This window comes from Fukomys damarensis, unplaced genomic scaffold (genome assembly GCF_012274545.1).
Source record: "Fukomys damarensis isolate Sample0158 unplaced genomic scaffold, DMR_v1.0_HiC HiC_scaffold_37, whole genome shotgun sequence".
Classification (NCBI taxonomy): domain Eukaryota; kingdom Metazoa; phylum Chordata; class Mammalia; order Rodentia; family Bathyergidae; genus Fukomys; species Fukomys damarensis.
Window position 1 is genome coordinate 68,408,041 of NW_022900949.1, and position 23,131 is coordinate 68,431,171.

General features: G+C 40.9%; 1 protein-coding gene across 1 annotated transcript in view; it reads left to right on the forward strand.

Moving 5' to 3' along the window:
- The first annotated feature begins 302 nt into the window (after positions 1–302).
- Positions 303–23,131, forward strand: part of Ankub1 (ankyrin repeat and ubiquitin domain containing 1) — a 26,482-nt gene continuing 3,653 nt past the window's right edge. The window contains exons 1-5 of the mRNA XM_010625295.3: positions 303–392; positions 1,752–1,895; positions 7,907–8,123; positions 15,832–15,946; positions 19,858–20,796. Of these exons, the coding sequence (XP_010623597.1) occupies positions 303–392; positions 1,752–1,895; positions 7,907–8,123; positions 15,832–15,946; positions 19,858–20,796 (1,505 nt within the window). The remainder of the gene's footprint in view (positions 393–1,751; positions 1,896–7,906; positions 8,124–15,831; positions 15,947–19,857; positions 20,797–23,131) is intronic.

Sequence of the window (23,131 nt, forward strand, 5' to 3'; positions counted from 1 at the left end):
ATGCCTGTTTCTGTAATATAATCACAACGTGGCTGTGACTACTGCCTTCAGCAGAGAAACATTGCCTCCAGCACAGCTGCTGCCTGTGTTGCCCAATCCTACGACGCTGTGGGCTCAGGCTTTCACATTCTCTCAACTCGCCTCTGAGGTTAGATGGTGACAGCAGCCCCTGACCATCAACTTTGTCCTCAGTTGTGCGTGGGAACTTTCCCAGCTATCTATCCAGCAGGATCTTTGAAAAAACGATCTCCTTTTTCTTTTCCTTTTTTTAATGTTCTGTTTTGTTTTTGAGGAGATACATGATGAGGATTTTCATAGCTTTTGAAGGATCGTTTGAACCATTTGATGTTTCAGCTGATGAAAGCGTGGAAGCTGTCAAGTTGATGATAAAGGTATGTACTTTGTCGTTGCACCACCAAAGTATATATTCACTTTCATTATTCATTGTAGTTTAAAATGTACAGAGGGTAGAGATACTATGGGATATATTTTCAGACACAGGAAACTGAAGCTATTTGAAAATAGTACTATTTGTTTACACAATAGACTGATTAGGAGAGTATAACTTTAGAAGTATTGGACAAGAAACCAAACTGGACCAGTAAAGTCTCAGGGAGAAAAACATTTTGTTTCTCTGTAGGATTTTGTGGGATGCACGTGAGTCATGTCATATCACTATAATTCTTCATAAAAGGACAAAAATGGAACTCTAACTTTAGGCCACGCAAGTGGAATGTGCCTGTTGTCCAGTAGATGCCTTGTTTGGTAAGCAAGCAAAGATAAAGACCCAAAGGGTTCTGGAGCCAGAGAGCACTTGAACAATCTTGTGGGCTGCCACTTCATTCTGAATTCAGAGAAAGCTGAAGCTCGGAGATGCTACCTTATCGAGGACCACAACTCCGTAATAGGGAGCAATTTGATTGAGTGCAACAACGTCATTATCAATTTCTTAAAATCATTCAATGCAAAATGAAAAATAAAGCAAAATATTTACTTCCTGACTACCAGTGATTTAACTTGGAAGTAGTCATTCCCGTTTACTAAGGAGCATGCATTGAGCCTCAGTTACATGCTATCTGGTAGTTACTATAATATCAGCCTAATACGGGGACCTTAACCTTGTGTGTCATGGATCCTTTTGGAAGTCTAGCGAAGCCTGTGAACCATTTCTCAGAATGCCCTTAAATGCACACAATAAAATATGTATGATAAAAGGATAGCAGTTATATTGAAATATAATTTCCAAATAATAAAAATCAAAGTTGTGATACACATAGTAGTATTATCATAGGGCTTTTTTATCTTTTCTGCCATAGGGCTTTTTAAATTAGCATGGTAACACGTTTTAGCAGTACACTTAATAGCTACTGTACTTTCAAAGTAATGGTCAGTATAAATAATATTTTGAGATATCTTCAATAACAGTAATGTGACATAAAAAATACCTGTGTTTCTCATTGGTACAGCTTACTATTGTGACTTCAGTTTGATACTTTCAAGAAAAATCTTAATTTCATTTAGAGTTAATGAAAATGAATATGTAGGGTTTTTTTTCTACCTAAGTAAATTCTGTCCATCAAATTTTTGGGAAGTCTACAGATCCCAGGTTAATAATATTATTTAATATTGCTTCCTTTCACTTTGTTCCAAAATTATTATAACAATCAGGGGAAAAGGGGAGCAGATTGACTGATTTCTGGTGTAGTAATATGGAGATGTACTATTTTCATAATGCCCCATTCACCTTTAAGGATTATTTCCACATTCCTCTCTCTGAAGACAAACAAGGCAGACGATATCTGGAGTTAGTGTATGCTGGAGCTGCCCTAAGGAACAGTTGGTGTCTTGCTGATGTTGGAATATCTTTCTGTTCGACTCTCAAATGCTTTGTTAAGGTATGATGATCAGAATAATATTTGTCCAAGATGTCTATCTCACTTTGAATTAATTTGTGGATAACCCAACTGAAGCAATTTCATGACTTAGAAGTTTACTTTCTTGCCTTCTCTCTTCCACTTGAAAAACTACTTTTACGCATGCTTTGTGCTATAAGGGGAAGTAAGATGTGAAGACTGGACATGATTTCCCCTTGTCCATGCCTTCTCTCTCTCCGTTCCCAATTTACTATGCTTCCTGGCCCATGCTGTCTGTCATCACAGAGCCCATCACAAACCAATATTAGAACAAGGACAAGGGCAGATCTGAAATATTGAAATGAAAAGAAAAGGACTAGGTCACTTCTATGAGACTAAAATGATTGGGGGCAGTAGTGTGAGAAAGGAGAAGAAATTTTTAGTAATAATAAGAATAATGGGGTACTTTCAGCACCTGAATCTAGCCAAAGTAGCTATCTAAATTAGGTACACATACAATGAAGATGGCTTTTTCCATTTATAGAGTGTCCCTAATCCATGGTATATAACTTGAGGTCTGTGGGTGGGCTTTAAGAACTCTACATAAGAACCCCAAAATTGTAAAATATACAAAATTATGTGCCTACATATTTTCTGGGGCCATTATCTTTAACTTGCAACCATTCTTTCCAATTTTGTTTGGATATGTTATGCTTTGTCATTTGATTCTAGAAACTTTTATTTCTTCCCTGACTTCTTCTGTCGTTAATTGACTATTCAGTAACATTATTTAAATGTCATGAGTTTATGTAGTTTCTGTGGCTTCTTTACCTGTTGATCTCTAGCTTCATTCCACTGTGATCCAATAGTACGCAACGGAGTATTCCACTTCTTTTGTATTTAGTTAAGCATATTTTATGGCCTAAGATAGGGTCTCTTTTGGAAAATGTTCCATGTGCTTTTGAGAAAATTAGTATTCTGCTGTTGGATGAAACACTCTATAGGTATCTATTAAGTTCATGTGTTCAATGAGGTGGTTTAACTCTGATGTTTCTTTGTGGATTTTTTTTCTGATTGACCTCTCCAGTTGTGAGAGTGGTATTGAAGTCCACCACAGTACCCTGTCTGTCTTACTAAGTTTAGTAGTTTTTGTTTTATTGAATTGGGTGCACTAACATTTGGTGCAGATATTTACAATTGTTCTCATCTTGTGGAATTATCCCCTTTACCAGTATGCACTGGCTGTCTTTGTCCCTTCTGATTAGTGTCAGCTTGAAGTCTGATGTGTCTAAAAATAAGGTAGCTACTCTAGCTTGTTTTCAGGCTCCAATTAATGGAGTGTTGTTTTCATGTTTTCACTTTCAGTCTATGTAGCTCGTTTTGGATGAGGTGTGTCTCTTGTAGGCATTTTTAGTCCAATCTCTCAGCCTGTGTCTTTTGATTGAGAAGTTGGGAGCACAGACTTTGAGAGTTATTATTATGAAGTGTTTATTGAATCCTGTCATTGCATTATTTTCACAGTGTTTATTGGTTTATTTTTTTCCCCTTTTAAGTACTTTTCCAGCTGGATGTATTTCTTTGGACTCTTTGATGCTGGTGGTCTCCCTATTTCTGTCTAGAATTCCAAAATCTTTACTTCTCTGTCAATTTTGAAGGGTAATTTTACGGGATACAAAAGTCTTGCTTGGTAATTGTTTTATTTTAGGCCTGAAAAAACTTCACTCCAGGTTCTCCTGGCCATTGTGGTAAAAAAAACCCACAGTTATTCTGATGAATTTACCTTTAAGGGTTACTTGCTGGTTTTCTCTAACAGTTTTTAATGTTCCTTTCTTTTGCTGAATTTCTGGAATTTTGATTCTGATGCGTCTTAGGGAGGTTCTTTTCTGGTCATGCTGCTCGGGGTTCCATATGCCTTTGGAACTTGAATGTTGAATTCTTGATCTAGATTTAGAAATGTTTCTGCTATGATTTCAGTAAATAAATTTTTATACCTTTTGGGTCACTTCTAATTTTTCTTTAATTCCTATAATTTTGAGGTTGAGGTTGTTTTTTTCTTTGTTGTTTGTTTGTTTGTTTGGAGTCATCTGTTGGATCCAGCTTAATGATGTCTTGTCATTATTAGTGTATCATTGAATCCATGCTGTACTATATCCAGCTTTTCTTCTGTTCCATACGCTCTGTCTTCACATGTTCAAGTCTGCTACTTATGCTTTCAGTTGAATTTTTCTTATCCTCAATCTCTGCTTGCTTTCTTTTCATACTAATTCTTTTCTGAAGTGGTTATTTATGTTTTGTATTGTCTTGCTCAACTCAATTAGTTTATTGTTTGTTTCTTCTTTAGGTTCATCAAATATTTTATTAATAAAATCCTTTATGTGTTTACTTAAACCCTCTTTGAGCTCATTAAATATCTTAGGCATATGTTTATACGTTTCTTCTTATATCTCTTCAAAAATGTTGACCATTTGATTTTTGAGCTCTTTACCTGTGGTTTCTTCTAGCTCAGTGTTGGTAAGATCAGCTTTGGGATAGTTAGGGGTTTGGGGGAGCATCTTGTTGCCTTATTTTCTCATGTTTCTGTTGTTTTTTCTCTGTGCATTGAAGATCAGTTAGGGCCGAGAAACTCTGTCACTAAACTCTCTACTGGGCAGCCGAGTAACAGCAAGCGTGGCCAAGAAAGCCACTAGACAATGTCAGCACTTTCAGACCCAGTCCCCTCAGAAAATCACATGACTGGCCTGGCTTCCAACCACAGAAGATGAGACCACTGTGTCCTTTGCAGTCTGAGATTGCTGCTGTTTAACTTCTCAGAGGGTCTATGTCCTGCCCACCCTCTCTGTAGCTGTTTCTTATGATTGTCTCCCACCCAAGTCATTGTAGTAGGGTGATACCCCAAAACCTGAAGTTGTTCAGTCACAAAAAATAAGCTTCCCAAAATGGCTTTTGATTGGAACATCCCAATTATGGTAGATGCTGAAGGAATTTTCTTCTCCAATTTCAGCTTGCCATGAGGAAGGCGTCACTGTCAGAGTAAACCCTTATGCTGGGGGTTCCTGATGCTTCTTTCTACTCTCTGTGCTGTCTTCAGTTTCTCGTTTGTCTATAGTTCTGGTTTCCCTGTCAGCACTTTCTTGATTCTTGGAACTCTACTTCTCTTTTTGCTAAATTGATGTTTTCTGGGTATCTCTAGGCATTTTGCTACTGTCATTTCTCTACTGTTTTTAATCAGCTCTACGTGAGATAATCTCAAACCTCTTGAAACCATTTTTCTCAAGTGATCCGAAGAAATGAAGAGCTGCTGCTATAGGATAAAAGCATTACTATGTATTGTGGGGTCTTTTTTCTAACATCACATGAATGCATGAGCTGTAAATAACTTAGTAAAGTATACATGCCTATTAAATGGGACAATTATTTTCTCATTTTAGCATTAGAAATCTTTGTGATAGTCAAAATTAACTCCTTTAATATGGTTTAGTGATTCCTAAATGGATATTTTAAAGAAATGTTCTCTGATATTAAGTAGTAAAGACAAGTTACAAAATAATAAGCGTTGCATGATCCTATTTACATAAGCAAATACCATATTTATATATATATTTTAATCTTTTATAGACATTCATGTACTGTTTGTATTGTGTTACTTTTTTTTTTTGGCGGTACTGGGTATTGAACTCAGGACCTTGTGCTTGTGAGGCAGGCATGGCACCACTGAGCTAAATCCCCAGCTCCTATTTTGTGTTCTTGAAGAATGTTTAATTATCAAAAAATGAAATGAAAGTAACTGATTTTTTTCTCATTTTCTGCCTACTCATTTTCTACTCAGAAAATAACCAAATTCTATGTTCCTTCCTAAATGCTTTCGCTTTATGTAAATATATTTACCTATTATGTTCTTGGTATTGTATAGGATAAACCCTCTAATAATTTCTAAAGCTATCCAAAGTCAATGATAAAGTTCAAGTTTTTTATTGTTTGCTTTCTTAGAGATAATGATATAAATTCAGTACTAACATTTGAACTGGTTGGAGAAATTTAATGACTGTCATGAATATAGATAACGTATATTAGGAGTACTGTCATTTAACTAAGGACTATGTTATTATTTAAAATAAAAATTTTACTTATGTTTGACTAGTTAGTATATCTGCATGATCTCATTTCAAAAGGTAAAAAGAGGGCCAGGGATTTTACTCAGTGGTTCCGCCGCCTGCCTCGCAAGCACAAGTTCAATCCCCAGTACCAAAAAAAAAAGTTTCAAAAGGTAAAAAGAAATAAACAGTAAAATGCTTCTCACCCCTGGCCTCTAATTTCCTTCCCTGGGGATAACATATGTTCATAGTTTTACTTTTAAAACATATCGTACATTTTTCTAATTAAGCTTTATACACCACAGTGATACAAGCTTTGAACTGAACTTTTACCTGAAATTTTATTTTTTTTTAAATTTAATTTATTGGTACATTCTAGGTAGACAGTACAGTTACATTCATTACTGGGATCTTGTACATTTACATGCCAGGTCTTGGTTACCTGAAATTTTATTTTTTTTTAAATTTAATTTATTGGTACAATCTAGGTAGACAGTACAGTTACATTCATTACTGGGATCTTGTACATTTACATGCCAGGTCTTGGTTACCTGAAATTTTATTTTTTTTTAAATTTAATTTATTGGTACAATCTAGGTAGACAGTACAGTTACATTCATTACTGGGATCTTGTACATTTACATGCCAGGTCTTGGTTACCTGAAATTTTAAAATGCTAATGATGCAAAGAGAATAAAGAGGTAAAAGAGTTAGTTCTGAAGAACTAAGGCAAAATATAGTTATGAGTCTCGGGTGGCCAACACACAGGATTTAACTGAAAACTCTCAAATTCCATGGGAATCTTATTGATCTCTAATTTGCTCTATTCAATAGAATCATATTTAGATAATTGCTACCACTAATTTTAAAAAGGACATATGCACTTTAATCTGAAGGGAGAGAATGTTGATTTCTGTGCAATTTAGTTCCTGTTTAGGTTAGATAATAAAGCAGTGCTAATTCCAAAAGTCCACAGTATTCACCCTACATATTCACCCCATATACCATTTATACCATGATAATAGTCAAATATGGTCTTTCAATGAGAAAAAGTCTTCATGAAAATATTCCAAATATTTAATTGCCTTAAATAATGGAATCATACTACCTCTACGCCGTTTGTATTATAAACCTGTGGCAGGAAGGAGCTCCTGGGGGAAGCCAGAAAAGAATTTTGAAATCAAGTCATATTGACAGTGAAGAATATAGAATAATTAGTAAAACTTTCCTCCCACCCTCTACTCAGTTCCACTCCCAGTTAAATTCCCAGAAAGAATTTCTTTTAATGACCAATGTTGAGAATCCACAGTATTTCAAATTAAAGTGCAGCAAAATAGAAGGGTTTTCTAAACTAACACCTAAGGAGAGCACAGACACAAAACTGTCAACTTTTCCCTTATGTATCTGCATCTGTAGAACAAGAAGCAAAAAAATTTGGGAGGCTGAGACAGAAAGTTTATGAGTTTGAGGTCAGCCTGGGCTACACAGGGAATTCAGGGACAGCCTAAACAACAATATCCGTAATCCCAGCACTCTGAGAGAGAGGCTGAGGCAGGAAGATTGCAAATTTGACTTAAGCCTGGGCAGTTTATCAATTTAGTGAGACTCTGTCAATAAAAGAGATAGATAGATAGGTAGATAGATAGATAGACAGATAGAGAGGGCAGGAAAATATGGGGAAAACAAGAGGAGGAAGGCATGTATGGGAGGAGGCGGGGTGGGAGGAGAGCAGGAAACGTCTCAGAACCTTGTGGAGTCTCCTTTACTTCACTCAAAGCGTGAGGAATCAGTGTCCTCGGGACAGAGGAGCAAGACTAAGAGCAGCAGTCGGCGCTAAACTAGCCTTTGCTCTCACCTTTTGCAGCCCCATTGGGAGTTGGAGGCACTCAGAGCACCCTCTGAAATATTTGTCTCCCATCCCGACCTGCAGACACTAAGTGCCCTGCTTTTCTCCCTGCTTAGGAAGAAGACAAGCCTACTCTCTACGTGTTCAACGCTGTAACCCGGGAGACAATGCCAATATTCGAGAGCACCTCCCTTCTTGGTAAAAAAGTGTCTGACCTGAGAACACTGGTCACTCTGAGATGTGGCTTCCCTGTGAGTGTCTACTGTCTCCGGACCCCCGCGGGACAGGACATGTATGACTGCAACGCACTCGGGGACTACCACACCGACCTGGGTACTGTCTGCTACGCTGGACGACAGCTGCTACTCAGCACCAGGTTTCTCTCGTACCAGGTTTTGCGGCGTGTCGTGAAAAAAAACACAAAAAATAGAAATCTAGAATAGAAATGCAGTCTGCTAACTTTATTCACTTATTTATTTTAAAGCATTTAATATATTTGCATGGTTTAAAATATCAGAAGTGGAAGATTAGTGATAAGTCACCCTGTTTCCCACGCTGCAAGCACTCAGCTCCCTGTCTGAAGGCAACCACCCTTATTAGGAAGATTTAGAAGCAAAAGTGTTTCCAAACGAAGGCACAACAAAAGAAAAAGCTGTTTCCAGCCGGGCGTGGTGGCGCACGCTTGTAATCCCAGCACTTGGGAGGCTGAGGCAGGAGGATCCCTGTGAGTTCGAGACCAGCCTGGGCTACATAGTGAGTTCCAGGTCAGTCTCAACTACATAGTGAGACCCTGTCTCAAAAAACCAAAAAAAAAAAGAAAGAAAAAGCTGTTTCTAACTGAAACTGCTTGCTGTAAGCACAAATTTTCAACACTGCTCTTATGTCTGGTTCTGTAGACTAAGAAATAATAATAATAATATTTAATAATAGCCCTGCAGAGTCTTATTAGAGCAGGATTTGTTAACATCCTCAGGATAGAAGAGCAAAAGTCAGACCACTTTATTGTTTGCTCTTTCAAATTATATTTCCATCTCATTTAGAAGTAAATTTAAGTACCCTTTTCCCCCTTTTAATGCAAGTGGTGGTATATAATATACCCCATTTCTGAACTTTGCTTTGTGGAATCTCATTTTAAAATGTTGCCAGTTAGAATAAAACAATTTTATCTGTGGTAGGGTAGAAATCTGGGGCCTTCCCAAAAAACTACATTTCCAGCCACTTTTTGAATTTTGAGATAGGGTCTCTCTAAATCACTAAATTGCCCAGGTTGGACTTGAACTTGTGATTTTCCTGCCTCAGCCTCCCAGAGTACTGAGATTCCATGTATACACCGTGAAGCTTGGCTGAACAACTGTTTTAACAGTGCGACACCAATAATGTGCAGGATGAAAAATTGCTTTCACAGGCTGGCACTTACCCAGATAGAATAGGGCAGTGGTGGTGAACTTATGGCACAGGTTTTATTGCAGTTTCCTTTGAAGAAGAAAGATGTTAGGGTATGAGTTTTTTTTTCTACACTGAAACTCCAGTATTCACGTTTAATTTTAATGTTGGAACTTTGCGAAAAATAACTGAGCTTTGGGTTGCAGTGTGGCCCTCAATCTCTAAAAGTTTCACCATTGCTGGATCAGAGCTTCTCCTTAAATACTGTATGTACATCCAGGCCCTGTGTTCTGGAGCCAAACATAAATAAAACACCCAGTTTGTCAGATTTGTTTTGACCATATTAGAAAACGATTCAAACCTCAGCGAGATGATGGCTTGAGGTAAATGTGTACTTGCTGGCAGCACCTCTTTAGGTAAGGTTGTGCTGTAATGTTTGTTGCAATAGAGTTTCAATTCTCCCAACATTTATTTGGGACTTTATAGGCAAACCTGCATTGTATAGTTTTGATTTTTATCACTGCTAAGTTTGCCACTTCCTGATTCTTTTCCTGACTATTGTATTTGCCTAGCATCATTCTTTCGTGTCATTTTAAATTGAGGCTCTTTGAAACCAGTTATTGCACCCCACTTTTTTTTTCCAGGCAAGGTCTTGCTATGTAGTTCAGGCTAGTCTTGAACTCACTATGTTCGGACTGGCCTCAAACTCGCAGCAATCCCTTTGTCTCGGCCTCCCTGTGATGGGCTAACAGCTGTGCACCCCCAGCTTGCCACTGCTCCCATTTTTTTGTCAGAGAAAATGAAGTTGTGGGACTTGTCCTCCGTGCACTTCTCTGTAAAGCACATGCCTGCTCTGTGGACTTGCTAGAGGCTAAAGTCTGCCTGGGATGCGACAAGGGCTTACGTGAGGAAGCATAACCAGGGGTACTTGTGTCCAACCAACTGATGATTTAGCTATTTGATGAAATAAGAGAAATCAAAACGAGGACGAACTCTGGATGACTGCTCTTTCGTTCTCCACTGCTCAGATTATGATGTGACGTCGCAGAGCTAGAAAAGAATTTTGAAGTGTTTTGGCCCAATCTCACTTTCTAAAGATTAAAAGAACAAAAAAGTTTCTGGCTGGTTACCTGGCTCACCGAAAACGTGTTAAGGATAACACAGCACCCTTTCACATAAGCCTCTTGGAGTAGGAGATGGAGGGGAAGATTATCAGATATAACTTTCGAAGCCAGCCCGAGTGGCTTGGGAGATTGCTTCGGCTGCCCTGGGGAAATGGGACATTAGAGAACAGGCGTCCTGAAGGACAGAAGCGTCCTGAAGGCCCCGTCTATTCTTCCAGAAGGCGAAGGAATTCATGATCAGCTTCTCTTTCAGGTGTTCCCCTTTCTACTGAATGAGGCGACCCCGTTACTATCACCTGTTAGACTTTGACCCCTTCTCTAAAGCAGTGGAAAATCAGAAATCTTTGGAGAAGTGGTCAAGTCCAAATTGACGGCTCGTGCAAAATATATGAAGCTGCCTCTGCATTCCTTGACTGGTAGAAACGAAGCAGATACACATACTCACTTAACCCTCAGGAAACCAGCTCACAGTGGGCTGCAGAGATCAAGGGGTGGCAGTCTGGGGAACACGGGGCTGGAGTCCGCAAAGATGTAGGAACCGAAGAGGAACAGAAGCCATACCAAGCTTCCAGAGCAGAAGGACACTGCCATAGCTTGATGAACACGGCTTGTTCCACAAGGGACAGAACACAGATGTCCCTGAAGGGTACAGGAGCCTCACTTCGAGCACCAGGGAGCAGAGCTAAAGGCAGATTGAGGAGAAAGCTAATCTGGTAGTAAATGGTGTAAGATATAAAATGGAACGAGGGAGGCAAAATAAACAGAGTAAGATGCTAACCAGAATTTACAATTATTTCAGCATTAAGTAATTCCACTAATAATGGAGGAGATGAATAGGGGAAATCCAGGAAAAACAAACGGAAAGTCGTGCTAGATCACACAGTGCTAAAGAAAGCGGGACAAGATGTTGTGCTTTGGGTCCCAAGCTTTAGATTTGAGGAAATTCAGAGACTGTTATATTAAGTGACTCAACTAGTCAGCAGCAGCTCAGACCTCGGAATCAAGGCTGGTTGCAGGATACCTCTACCAGGCCCTTGGAGACCTCCTGGCCATTTTATTTCCTTTATTGGTAAGAAAACTGAGACACGGAGAAGCTAAGCAAACTGATCCAGGTCATACTGCCAGCAAACAGTAATCACACCCACAACTGAGCTCTCTCCGGCAATTTCTATTGCCATACCAGCCCGCCTTTATTGATTCCTTTTAGTTCTGATCAATGTATTATTTTGTTTCCCCTGACAAGTAAAGTTCAAGCCAAAGAAACTGACTTCCATAGTTAGAAATAAGAAGCCCAAGTCAAACAGACAGATACTAACCCCTAGGAAGTACAAATGAGAAATCCAGAGCGAGGAGAGTAGGGTACATGCGGGAAAAGGAGAGGAGAATTGCCTACTGTTGCTCTCATTTGTTTTCTGATGTGGCCTGACATGGTGGGTAGGTTTGCAAGCATAGAGTAGGCAGGTGCAAGCCTGGAAAGCTCATACAATTTTGCCACCCCCTTTTTTAAAAGTCAGAAATGAAGAATAGAGAATTAGGAGATTCAGGGCCCCCGAAATTTAAGTCTCATTAGTTTTCTTTGTTCAGTGATAAGGTTGTGTCGTATTTTCTGGGGCAAGATAGCATTTTTCAAGTAAATTTCTATTTTCCAAAAGAATGTCTGAGCTTATGAAGGAATTGACCATGTGCCAAATAGTCATAAATAATGATGCACGCCTGTAATCGCAAGCACGCAGGAGGCTGAGGCAGGAGGATCACTGTGACTTTAAAGCCAGCTTGGGCTCCATAGTGAGTTCAAGAGCTGCCTGAACTGCAGAGTGAGACCCTGTCTCAAATAAATAAACAGATTGATAACAGATTGGATAACAAATAAGACATTAAAAACCAATAAGGATGGGAGGATTAGCCACTAAATAGTACTTTCTGTGTTATTTATATATTCTCTGGATTTTCAAAAATTAGGCCTTACAAGAAAAACCATCCATTATTATCTTTGTTCTTTGAAAATTAGGACTGCTTTATTGCAAGAAAGTGAACTAACAGTTATAATACCTATAGTTACTAAAAGACAGGAAATTACAGTAGAATAAAATACAGGCCCGGAGGGAGGGCCCTCTGTTGTTAAGGAGGATCGAGCTAGGGACCACTGAGACCCTACGGCTATGGGCCAGGAAAATCTCACCTGAAGACAACTAGAGGGAAGGTAGCCTTAAATAAGTCCTATTGGCGGGGGGTCCCAGAGTAGATGAGTCAGCTTGCAATTGACAACTGGCAAAGCCAAGTCAATCAGAAAGGTGTCGTAAAGTAGGGTGGGGTCGCAGCAAGCCAGGGCTGCGCGAACGCCAAAGTTGTTATAGAAGTGAAACCATGAGAAAGCAGAGTCAGTCCGACAGCAGAGAGAAGGGACGACGTACTAAGAGACGCAGGGTGCGAGGTCCTGAGCCATGGGAGAGGAGGGGACTGGCTCAGTCCCTGCTGCGGTTTATATCTAGAAGGCCCCCAGACCCTCATGGGATCGCAGGCTGGCCCTTTGGAAGATGACTGGATCAGGGAGCTCCAGGGTGGTTAACTTGCTGTTAGGAGGGGACCTGGTTGGAAGAGGCAGGGCACTGTGGATGTGACTGAAGGTTGTGGCTCCCTTGCTGGCTCCTCCTTTGACGCTCTCTGCATCCTGTCTACCACGCTGTGCGCAGCTCTCCTTTGTCACGCTGCTCGGCCAAACCACCTTGCCTTGGAATCAGCTGATTATGGACTGAAACCTCTACAAACTGTGAGCCGAAATGAACCTCTCTTCCCTTAATTTGAAGGTGCTGGGTATTGTGTCACAGTGATAATAAATTGGTTATAGTAGTTTTTAACACAGACCAGGTCTTATCTTTCTATATAATAAACCCCATTCTCCTGAGCGACCTTTCCCGTCTAGGGCGAGACTAAACAGAGCCCACAGGACTGGATGAGAGAAGGGGCAGGGGATTTAGCTCAGTGGTGCCACCTCCTGCCTCACAAGTGCAAGGACCTGAGTTCAATCCCTGGTACAAAAAAAAAAAAAAAGACTGCATGAAAGAACTTTATTAGTGTTTGCAAACTGGCAATTCTAAAGTAGCAATGTACCTTCAACGACAAAGCAGTCAACACATATGTGGAAGCCAGAGGAAAAGCACTTTAACTTATTTAGAACGGAAAGGGGTGGTTATAGCCAAGAAGAGCTTTTCAGAGGAAGTGTTGAAAGAGTTGCATCATAAGCTGTTAGTAAACAAGTATGGGGAAGGGGGACAAGGAATTCAGACAAAATTGGCACCAAAAGAAGACCCACCAAGACCAGAAACAACCTGTGTGTGCACAGAAGTGCAGGCCAACCTGCTGGGATAGGAGGGAAGCAGCCAGCCAGAGGAGCTTGGGGCAGGGCAGAACTGGTGAGCTCCACCACCAGCCAGGAGGAACTACTACAGAAAGCAAGCATAGTGGAAATGTCCCTTTTCTCTTGGAACTTGAATTTCATGAGGAAGGAAAGCACCTTCTAGAAGACAGAAAAATGTCTAATTTTTATTTTTATTTATTCATTTTTTTTGAGACAGGGACTCACTACGTAGTTGAGACTGATCTGGGACTCACTGTGTAGCCCAGGCTGGTCTCGAACTCACAGCGATCCTCCTGCCTCTGCCTCCCAAGGGCTGGGATTACAGATGTGCACCACCACACCTGGCAAAGAATGTCTAATTTTAAACAGAGATAAGAACTGTGGAGCGAAGAAAATCTGAACAAGCGAATACAAATTAACATAGTAAAGAAGGAAAAAGCTGTCTTAAAAAGTCTGTGGGAAAAGGGGATGACATTTAAACAAAAACCTGAACAAAGACAAGAGGGAGATGCTGAGAACTTTTCAAAGTAGATTTAGGTGAGAGATCGTCTATGCCTAAAATAGAACAGGGATGGTGAAGCAAGCAGGAAAGCAGAGTTCTTCAATATTTATGATGCAAACTTGTCAGACATGAGCAGTTATTTAGAGGTAGGGCATGAAAAAACAGGAAAGATGAAAAGCATCTCCCAGGAGTAGGATATTAAGAAAACAGGAAAGATGGAAAATTTGAGGAGTTTCTCGCTTGGATTGGAAGAAGGACAGATGTACCACAAGAGAAAGAATACAGAAAGAAAACTCCATTGGGAATGAGAGGTGACAGAAGTTGTCATTTAGGACGAAGAGTTGTAGCACAATCTCAACACGGAGGGTCTGGAGCTGGAACAGAGACCTACCCTGGAGACTGGGCTTGGAAGCAAGCAGCACATGGATGGTCATTGACGTTAGTGTCATGGAGACTTCAGTTAATTGGCCAAAAAGTACTTAATGAGCATTACCAAGGCCCAGGATGTTTGGCAAGTCCTGAAGGAACTTTTTTTCTTCTTCTTGCATGCATTAAAAAAAATCTCCAAACCAGTAAGATGACTTCAAGTACTGATGGTAGGGGATTTGAAGACGTTAAATGAGGTCAGTAGAAAAGGGGTAATGAAGGGGAGGAGGTGGTGATGGCAGCGATTGTTTCAGCTGTGGTAGCCACGAGAGATCCTCCACGATGACACGGTGTTTGGGTTGAAGGCTGCATAGAAAGGACTCAGCCTTGGGAAAATCTGGACGAAGAGCTCTTTAAGCTAGAGAAATCTTAAGATGCTAGCACCTGAGATAGGAGTGGACTTTATTGTTGGAGGACAGCTGAAAGGTCAAGGTGACCAGAATGTAGGGTATGAGGCAAAGTGGAGGGGAGTAAAACAACGGGGGGGGTGCAAGATAGGGAGTGTGGCTTTCTTCAGGAAGCAGTGTGCAGAGCAAGAAGATCAGAAGGCCGGGGAAAGATTCCTGAAAAACACCAGACAAAGGGAGTGAGACATTTTAGAAGCCAGGCAAGGGTAGACCTTTGAGAGGCTAGTGATAAATCCTTCAGCAGCAGGGAATTACTTTTGTGGTCATGAAACAGAATAGCCTCTCTTTCATGAAGAATAGAATTAGTAGACTCTTGGAAGCATTCCTTTGAGAGGCTAGTGATAAATCCTTCAGCAGCAGGGAATTACTTTTGTGGTCATGAAACAGAATAGCCTCTCTTTCATGAAGAATAGAATTAGTAGACTCACTTGGAAGCATCACTCAGTTTCATCACAGTTCACTCATAAGCTAAGGCTTATTTGCCATTTGCCTGCCGGTTCAGTTTCTTCTTCCAATACAGTGACTTTAGCTTACATGGTAACATAGATATCAGCACTGAATCGGTATCCGCAGGACTCTTTCAAAATAGCTGCAAAAGACGTTGCAGCATTATACGCACTCACTGAAGAGAGGAAAAAATGGAAGTTACAGAAGTTAAGTGGACTTTCTAAGCCAATAAATCCCTAAACTAAAAAAGTGGCCCTCTATCCTTATTCCAAGAACAGTTTTTCATTGTGTATCCAGCTCAAACTTCAGTTTGGGGAAAGCTATCACTAGAAGTTTTAGGGATTACCAAACCACAGTGATAAGGCTAGAACCATAAACTTCCTGTCTTTTTCCACAGGTACAACACTTCGTTTGGATGTCTGGGATGGATGGAAGGAATTTCTGATGGGCTGTCTCCTTGGGCAAAAACTTAAAGTCCAACGATATTTATCAAAAGAAGGACCAGTACTCAAGTACGGGAGATAACCTAAATGATGAATTAATTTAAGGCACCATCAGACCTTGAGCCTGCCATTCACTCTATAGCTGAGATGCGTCCCCATGCCAGGTCCACGCTGCATGAACAAACAGACAATATTGAGATATCTTCTGGAGCAAGACAGCAGAGATACCACCAGGGCCAATAGTCCTTTGATGATAGGTTATAATTCAAGTAGTCTTTCCTCTGGAAATACTAATTAAATAGGTGACTTCAATTGGTCAGGGATATCAGACTGTCAACAACACTGTTAGAGCCTGTCAGAATACATATGTTGGAAGCCGGGTGTGGTGATGCACGCCTGTAATCCCAGCACTCAGGAGGCTGAGGCAGGAGGATCCCTGCAAGTTTGAGACCAACCTGGGCTACACAGTGAGTTCCAGGTCAGTCTCAACTACATAGTGAGACTCTGTCTCCAAAAACCAAAAGAATACGTATCTTGCCACTTAACTCGGGCATTCTTAAAAAGCACTTGCCAATCGACTGTCTGAAGTTCCTAAGTTCACAAGTAATTTTTTAAACTGTGCTCACGTAGGCCTTCACACTCATGCTTACACATAGTGTAACACATATGGTAGTGGAAGAAGGAAACTTGGAGAGGCAGGTGAACATTTCAATGTACTATTTCAGCCAGCAGCTTCCCAAATGCCTGTGTTGACCTTTACGTTTTTACTCAGTGGTGTTTTGGAGCAGTACTCCCATCATGAGTAATTTAATCAAGATTTGCAAAAGCTCAGAAACCACCAGGTACTCTAAGGGCACTGAGAAGTCATAAAGTGGAAGAAGAGCTTTCCACAGTCTTATGAAATAGTAAAAAAAAAATTATATATTGTTTAGGATAGTGATAATTCTCTTTTTAATATTCTGAATCTAAAGAAATTGTTGTGTTGCATTGTGGCTTTTAGTAATCTTTAAGAGAAATGGGCTGGGGTCTTAGCTCAGTGGTGCTGACTCCTGCCTCATAAGCACAAGGTCCTGAGTTTGATAACCGGTACCAAAAAAAAAAATCTTTAAGAAAAATACTGTATAACATTTACTGCCTCCTTCTATACTTATCTTGATGTATGGATGAGAAGTGTATACAGCTGGCGATGAAGAGCAGGACAGGATACTGGATTCTGACAGTTTAAACCTAGTCTTCTTGTGCTTACTCATCAACACTTGACTTAATCTTTCCATAAAATTTAAGGGCTCAAAGAATGGCCAGACTGAAAAGAACCTTTTATTCCTCCATCCAATCAACAAATGTTTATTTGAAATCCTAGGAACACAGTAATGAATAAGATACTGTTCTTGTCCTCGGCAAGATTACAGTCCAGTGGAGAAAGTAAAACCAGTAACAAATTCCTGGAGAGGCAGATAGGCAACATGTTTGGGCAAAGGAATTTCCGTGCCCATCTGCGCAGATCTGAATCCTGCTCGCTCCCTGTAGAGCCATAGAAACTTAGGCATGTTATGCAAACGTCTTGAACTTCAGTCTCCTATAAAATGGGAAGAAGAATAATAGTATCTATCTTACAGTATTGTTTTAGAGATTAAATAACGTAATAATCACGAGGAAGGATATAGGATTGGGCTCTGTGGCTATTACTGTCGCGAGCCGCAACGTCAGAATCCTGCCAGCAGGTCCCAAACCCGAGGGAAGAACAACAGGAGAGCAGTTTCACGAACTCAGTTCCAGGCTCATGCTCTACCGCAGCAAGGCCCCGTTTATTTTTCAGGGTGGGGTATATATAGGCTAAAACCGAAACCAAAAGTGCAAACAGGATGTAGCTGACTGCAAAGGTCACAAGGTTCTACAAAACAAGTATTATGGGTTACATTTGCTAGGCAACAGGTCAGACCACCAGTTGAACTAGCCCGTTGCTATGGGCGACAGCACATCCGAGCCGGCGAGGTGACTCAAAGTTCAATCATGGCTAGGCCTAGGTCAAGGCTTACCATGGTGGCTCACCATATATTACCACTGAGAAAGGCCAATTTAAGTTGAGACCTGAAGGACTGGTACTCAGGTGGTAGGGAGAAGAAAAAAAATAATAATCCGCAAAGATACATAGAAAGGCCCAGTGTCAAGAGAGTGTAGACTCAAGGACTGAGAGACATTCCATGTAGTAGGTTGCAGAATGAGGGGAAGTTAGTAGTCAGAGGCTGGGAGATAACTGTAGAGACCAATTTGCGATGGACAATAGAGGGATATCCAAGGATCTGGCCTTTATCTTTCAAGTGTTGAAGAGACATTGGAGAGAGGGAAGGGCCAAGATGGGATCTGCATTCATAGCTCTGCCAGGCATGGTGACCTACGTCTGTAATCCCAGCACTCTCTCAGCACTGGGGAGGCTGAGGCAGGAGGATCACTGTGAGTTCAAGAAGACCAGCCTGGGCTACATAGTGAGTTCCAGGTCAGTCTCAACTAGTGAGACCCTGTCTCAAAAAAAAAAGAAAATAGCTCTGACCTCTGTGTGAGGAAGAGGAAGCGGACAGGGAGACAGACAAGAGATGAGGCAGCCTGAGCTAGGTCTGTGGCCGAGGTGAGGCTAAGAGGGCAGACTGTGAAAAGATGTACCTGGGAGGCACCATGGACTGACCAGTGCAGGTGACAGACTATACGGTGGGGAGTGGGGAGCAAAAAGATCATGGAGTGAATGGAAGATCTTGACCAGGAAGAGAACAGCAAAAAGCATGAAGTTAGGGGGAGAATTCAGTCGTGGACACATCAAGCTTAAGATGCCTGTAAATCAAGCTGTCCGTGTTTCCCATGCGGGAAAGATGTGACCCAAGAACTCAGTCTCGCTAGGAGAAAAATAACTACCTGTCCAGAACCTCAGGAGAGGACTTTTGATTCCTGATTGATCAAACTCAGAAATGCTGATTTGCCCTAATGAATTTTAGAAGAAATAGACGTGGGAACTAAAAGCTAGTTTATTAATTTGCGATTCAAATTAGTCATAACGCACCGCAGGGTCCCAGTGAACTTCATGCTCTGGGAAGAGCATCTCTCCAAACAGGAAAATACATGGGAGGCCACACTGCCTCCAACCAAACAGTAGGTTTGGTTGATGCTGTACTGGCTCCCTCCATCTCTCCGAGTGCATCCTGGTCAACAGCTGGGGGCTGGAAGTTTGCCTCCCCAACTCTCATTTTCTGAGAAGCCTTCGCCAATCACCCAATTTCAGCATCACAGGATGGAAGGACAGTGTGAAGCTCACTGTGGCCCCAGGACAATGAAAGAGGAAGAGAAGAGAAGTGGAATAGGAGGGAGGAGGGGCCGGAGGAGCAGGCTCTCCAGAGGCCAAGCTAAGGAGCGTGACTTTAATTACAGTGGAAGCCACTGGAAGGCTCGAAACAGAGGATAAGCACCCTCCAGTTTATGGAATACAGAGTCACCGTGTGTACGTGACAGAAGCCTATGAGGAAACAAGAGGAGGTGGGACCTGTCAAGAGAGACAGCAGTCGTAGGGGTGAAGTACGAGGGAGTGGTTTAGATCAGAATCAGAGTCAAGATGTTGAGAAGCCAGAAAGTAAGGACTATCGGAGACGACAAAAGAAACGTATCTTAGTTTCTAAAATGTGTGGACTTGTTTCCAGTAATTTCCTGTGTCATAGAAAGCTTGATGTTTCCCTCAAGCACTTGATTTTTACACGAATGACAACCCCTCCAAAGAAACTGGTTAGAATTATTTACATATGCATAGCAAAATAATGTAAGCAGGACCTGTACAATCTGTGTGTGGTTATAAGCCTCTTCTACAAATATCTTCAAGGTAAAAGGCAGCAAGGAATGAACAACTTGGCTAGAATGTTTTGTGAGAATCTCATGTAACTCCTTTTGTCTGTTTGCTGACTTACTAACCTTTCCCCGCTGACACCCTTGTTCCCCTCATTCAGGTATCAGAAAAGGGTAGCCCTGTACATCGCTGCCTTTTATGGCTACATTGAGCTCACTGAATGGGCCCTGAAGCAAGGCGTGCGCCCACATGAGGCTGTTGGTGTTCACCCCTGTCGAGTGTGGTGCTATGAAAGCCTTCATGCAGATGTCTCTAAATGCCCCATTCATGCAGCGGCAGAAGCTGGCCAACTGTTGATTCTGAAGGCCTTTGTCAACTGCAGCGTTCTGTGCCTGGAGTGCAAAACTGCAGCAGGACAAATTCCTCTGACCATCGCATTCAAGCACAAGCATAAAGACTGTGTATTATATTTGTTGAGTAAAATGTGGTCCACGGTTTCTTTTCTGAAAATTTCAGTCCCCATGAGGATTTATATTAAAATAAAGCAATGGATCCTCAGAGCTCAGAGTCACAGCCTTCATAAAAACCAGCTTTGCAAACCAAGGGTCTCTGGGGCAAAAGTTGGAGATACTGTGATGGTGGATGGTTTTACCACACCAAAAATGACCTCCAAGAGCTGGCATGAGACTGGGAATAAGCACTCACAAAGCATGTTGAGCAAGCTACCGCCTCTCAAGGAACACACTGCAAGCAAGAAACCCTTTGATTCTTTGACAATTTCACAGAGGGACACTAGGGAACCGATTCTCACGTTTCCTCCCCTAGGAGATGCAAATAAATTCTCTGACTTACAAAGATATCAACAACAATGTGAAAAAAAAATTACTGCCACAGCTAAGAAAAAAGAAGGGCATGTGAAAAATACATATCTCCCTCAAGTCCCCCTTCCTCCAGTTTCAAGAGTGGGGTACTCACACCCATCATTTTACTATGCAGCACCCAGTGCTGACTTCCTACTAAGGTCCTCTTTTGAATCTTTTTCTAAGCACAGTGGAAGGACTCCAAGGGAGAACGCAATCTACTGCTTAGCTGTGGCAAGGTAATGTCTCTCTCTCTCTCTCTCTCTCTCTCTCTCTCTCTCTCTCTCTTCAGTTTTTTTGAGACAGATTCTCACTATGTAGTTCACCAAACTCACTGTGTAGCCCAGGTTGGCCTCAAATTTCTAGCCATCCTCCCGCCTCAGCCTCTCAAACACTGGGATTATAGACCTATGCCACCACACCAAGCCAGTGTTTCCACTTTAAACATACAAGGGCAAAACTCTAATAAGACAGGTCTAGGTCTAGGGCAGAGATGATTCCTGGAAACCTACAATGCCATAAAGCAGTACAGGTTTGTTTTCATGCATCAGTATCGAGCCTCAAGGACCTTGTCGTAGCTCAGTTATCTAGAACAAAATAAACTGATACTATAGACCAAGCCAATCTGGGTAGTTGTCTATTCATCAAGCTTTCAAGAAAAAAAGTGAATCCTGAAAAAAAAAGTACTATCAATAAGTTCCATTACTGATGCTAATTTACTTTTTGAGGCTAACAAAAATTGTTAGTTACTTGTATAATTAAGAGTAGAACCGGGCGTGGTGGAGCATGCCTGTAATCCCAGCACTTGGGAGGCTGAGGCAGGAGGATCGCTGTAAGTTTAAGACCATCCTGGGCTGCATAGTGAGTTCCAGATCAGTCTCAACTACATAGTCAGACCCTGTCTCAAAAAAAAAAAAAATGTCATGAAGACTAGATAATAATGAAAGTGGAAGAAAAGAAAAGAATCATTTAATAATGAAGTGAACCGTAAAGACCTGATTTGACTTACTAGGCAAGATTTATGGGTGGGGAGGAGATTTATATTGGATAGAGTGCTCTGATTGACATTATGTGTTTCATGGCAGTCCACCATCATATTTGAAGGTTAAACAAGACATGAACTTTTCAGAAACATTCATTTCTATCAGTTAAATTTTGGTCATTAGAGATCACAGAAAACAGAACAGCCAGATTAGATCTTAGGTCCTACCCATTACCTAAGAAGTATTGTTGTATTAGAGAAGTATAGATTTATGAGTAGCCCCCCGCCATACAATGAGAACTAAGGCTTGATTGTTTTACTTGTCTTTTAGACTTTCATTTCAGCTCAACTCTATTTCAACTAGGTTGTTGCCATCTAGTGGTGAAAGGAACTTGGCTGTAAAATGCAGAATTTAACATCCGGCACGAGGTCGACAATAGATGAAAACATGGCCTAACAACATTAACACCTCAGTCTGTGGAAGACAGACTGTGGAGACATCTGTGACTGCAATGTATATATAAAAAAAAAATCATCTAAAATTCTAGAAAGCCACTATGAAAATAGTCAAAAATTGTGAGCCAGTTGTAGCGGTTACACCAGTGGTAGTGGTTATAATCCTAGCTAGCATTGAATGGCTGAGGCAGGAGGGTCATAAATTCAAGGCGAGCCTGGGATATATAGCAAGTTCAAGGCTAGCCTAGAATGCATAATAAAACGCTGTCTTGAAAAAATTAGTTTGCCTTAAAATCAAGCTATAAATACAAGAAAGGAAATCTGCTTTGTTACAACAGACAATGTTTAAAAATCAGCTTGTTTTACAAATATACAATAAGTACCTAGATGGCCCAGTGCAGGGATAGCAGAAGGGAAGCTTGGAAAAGTGTGTTTTTTGTTTGTTTTGAGGGTAGTAGAGGTCAAATCCAGGGTCCTAGGCTCTACCACTGAGCTATGTCTTCAGTCCAAATGTATGTGTTTTTAAAGTGGGCATATGTATAGTTTCATATGAAAAATGTCTATTGCGTGGAGTATTTCCTGGAGGAGTTATAAAATATACAGTAATGCATAGAAATATTAATGGCACATACAGCTTGTTGAGTTTTTACATTTGGTTACAGTATCCGTGTAACCATCACCAGATCAGATGCAAACTATTTCCAGCACTCCCCCCAAATTTTCTCCATATCGCCTGCCAATCTCTCCATAGGTTTAGTGATACTTTATTAGAGGGTGGTTTGTCCATGTTAGAGAATGTAGGTGTATGCTTGATTGGGAAGCCTATTTAATCCAGTCTAAAGAAGATCCTCTGAGGTGAAACTCTAGCAAACTCTTCCAAATAGCTTTGCAAAGAAGTTATAAATATGTCATAAGGGGAGGCAATTCAAGGTCAAACAGAAAATGGCTGTGGAAAACATTTTGTTAAAGAAAAGGGTTAGTGCAAAGGACAGACTAATGTGAGTGCTGGTTAATCTGACAGCGCACTTACCCCAAAGCTGTGACCAATAAATCTTATTTCTCTCTTTTCCCAGTATTTTCCTCTTCCCTCTATTCATACCTTCTACTTTTTCCCCATCTATCTTTTTTTTTTTTTT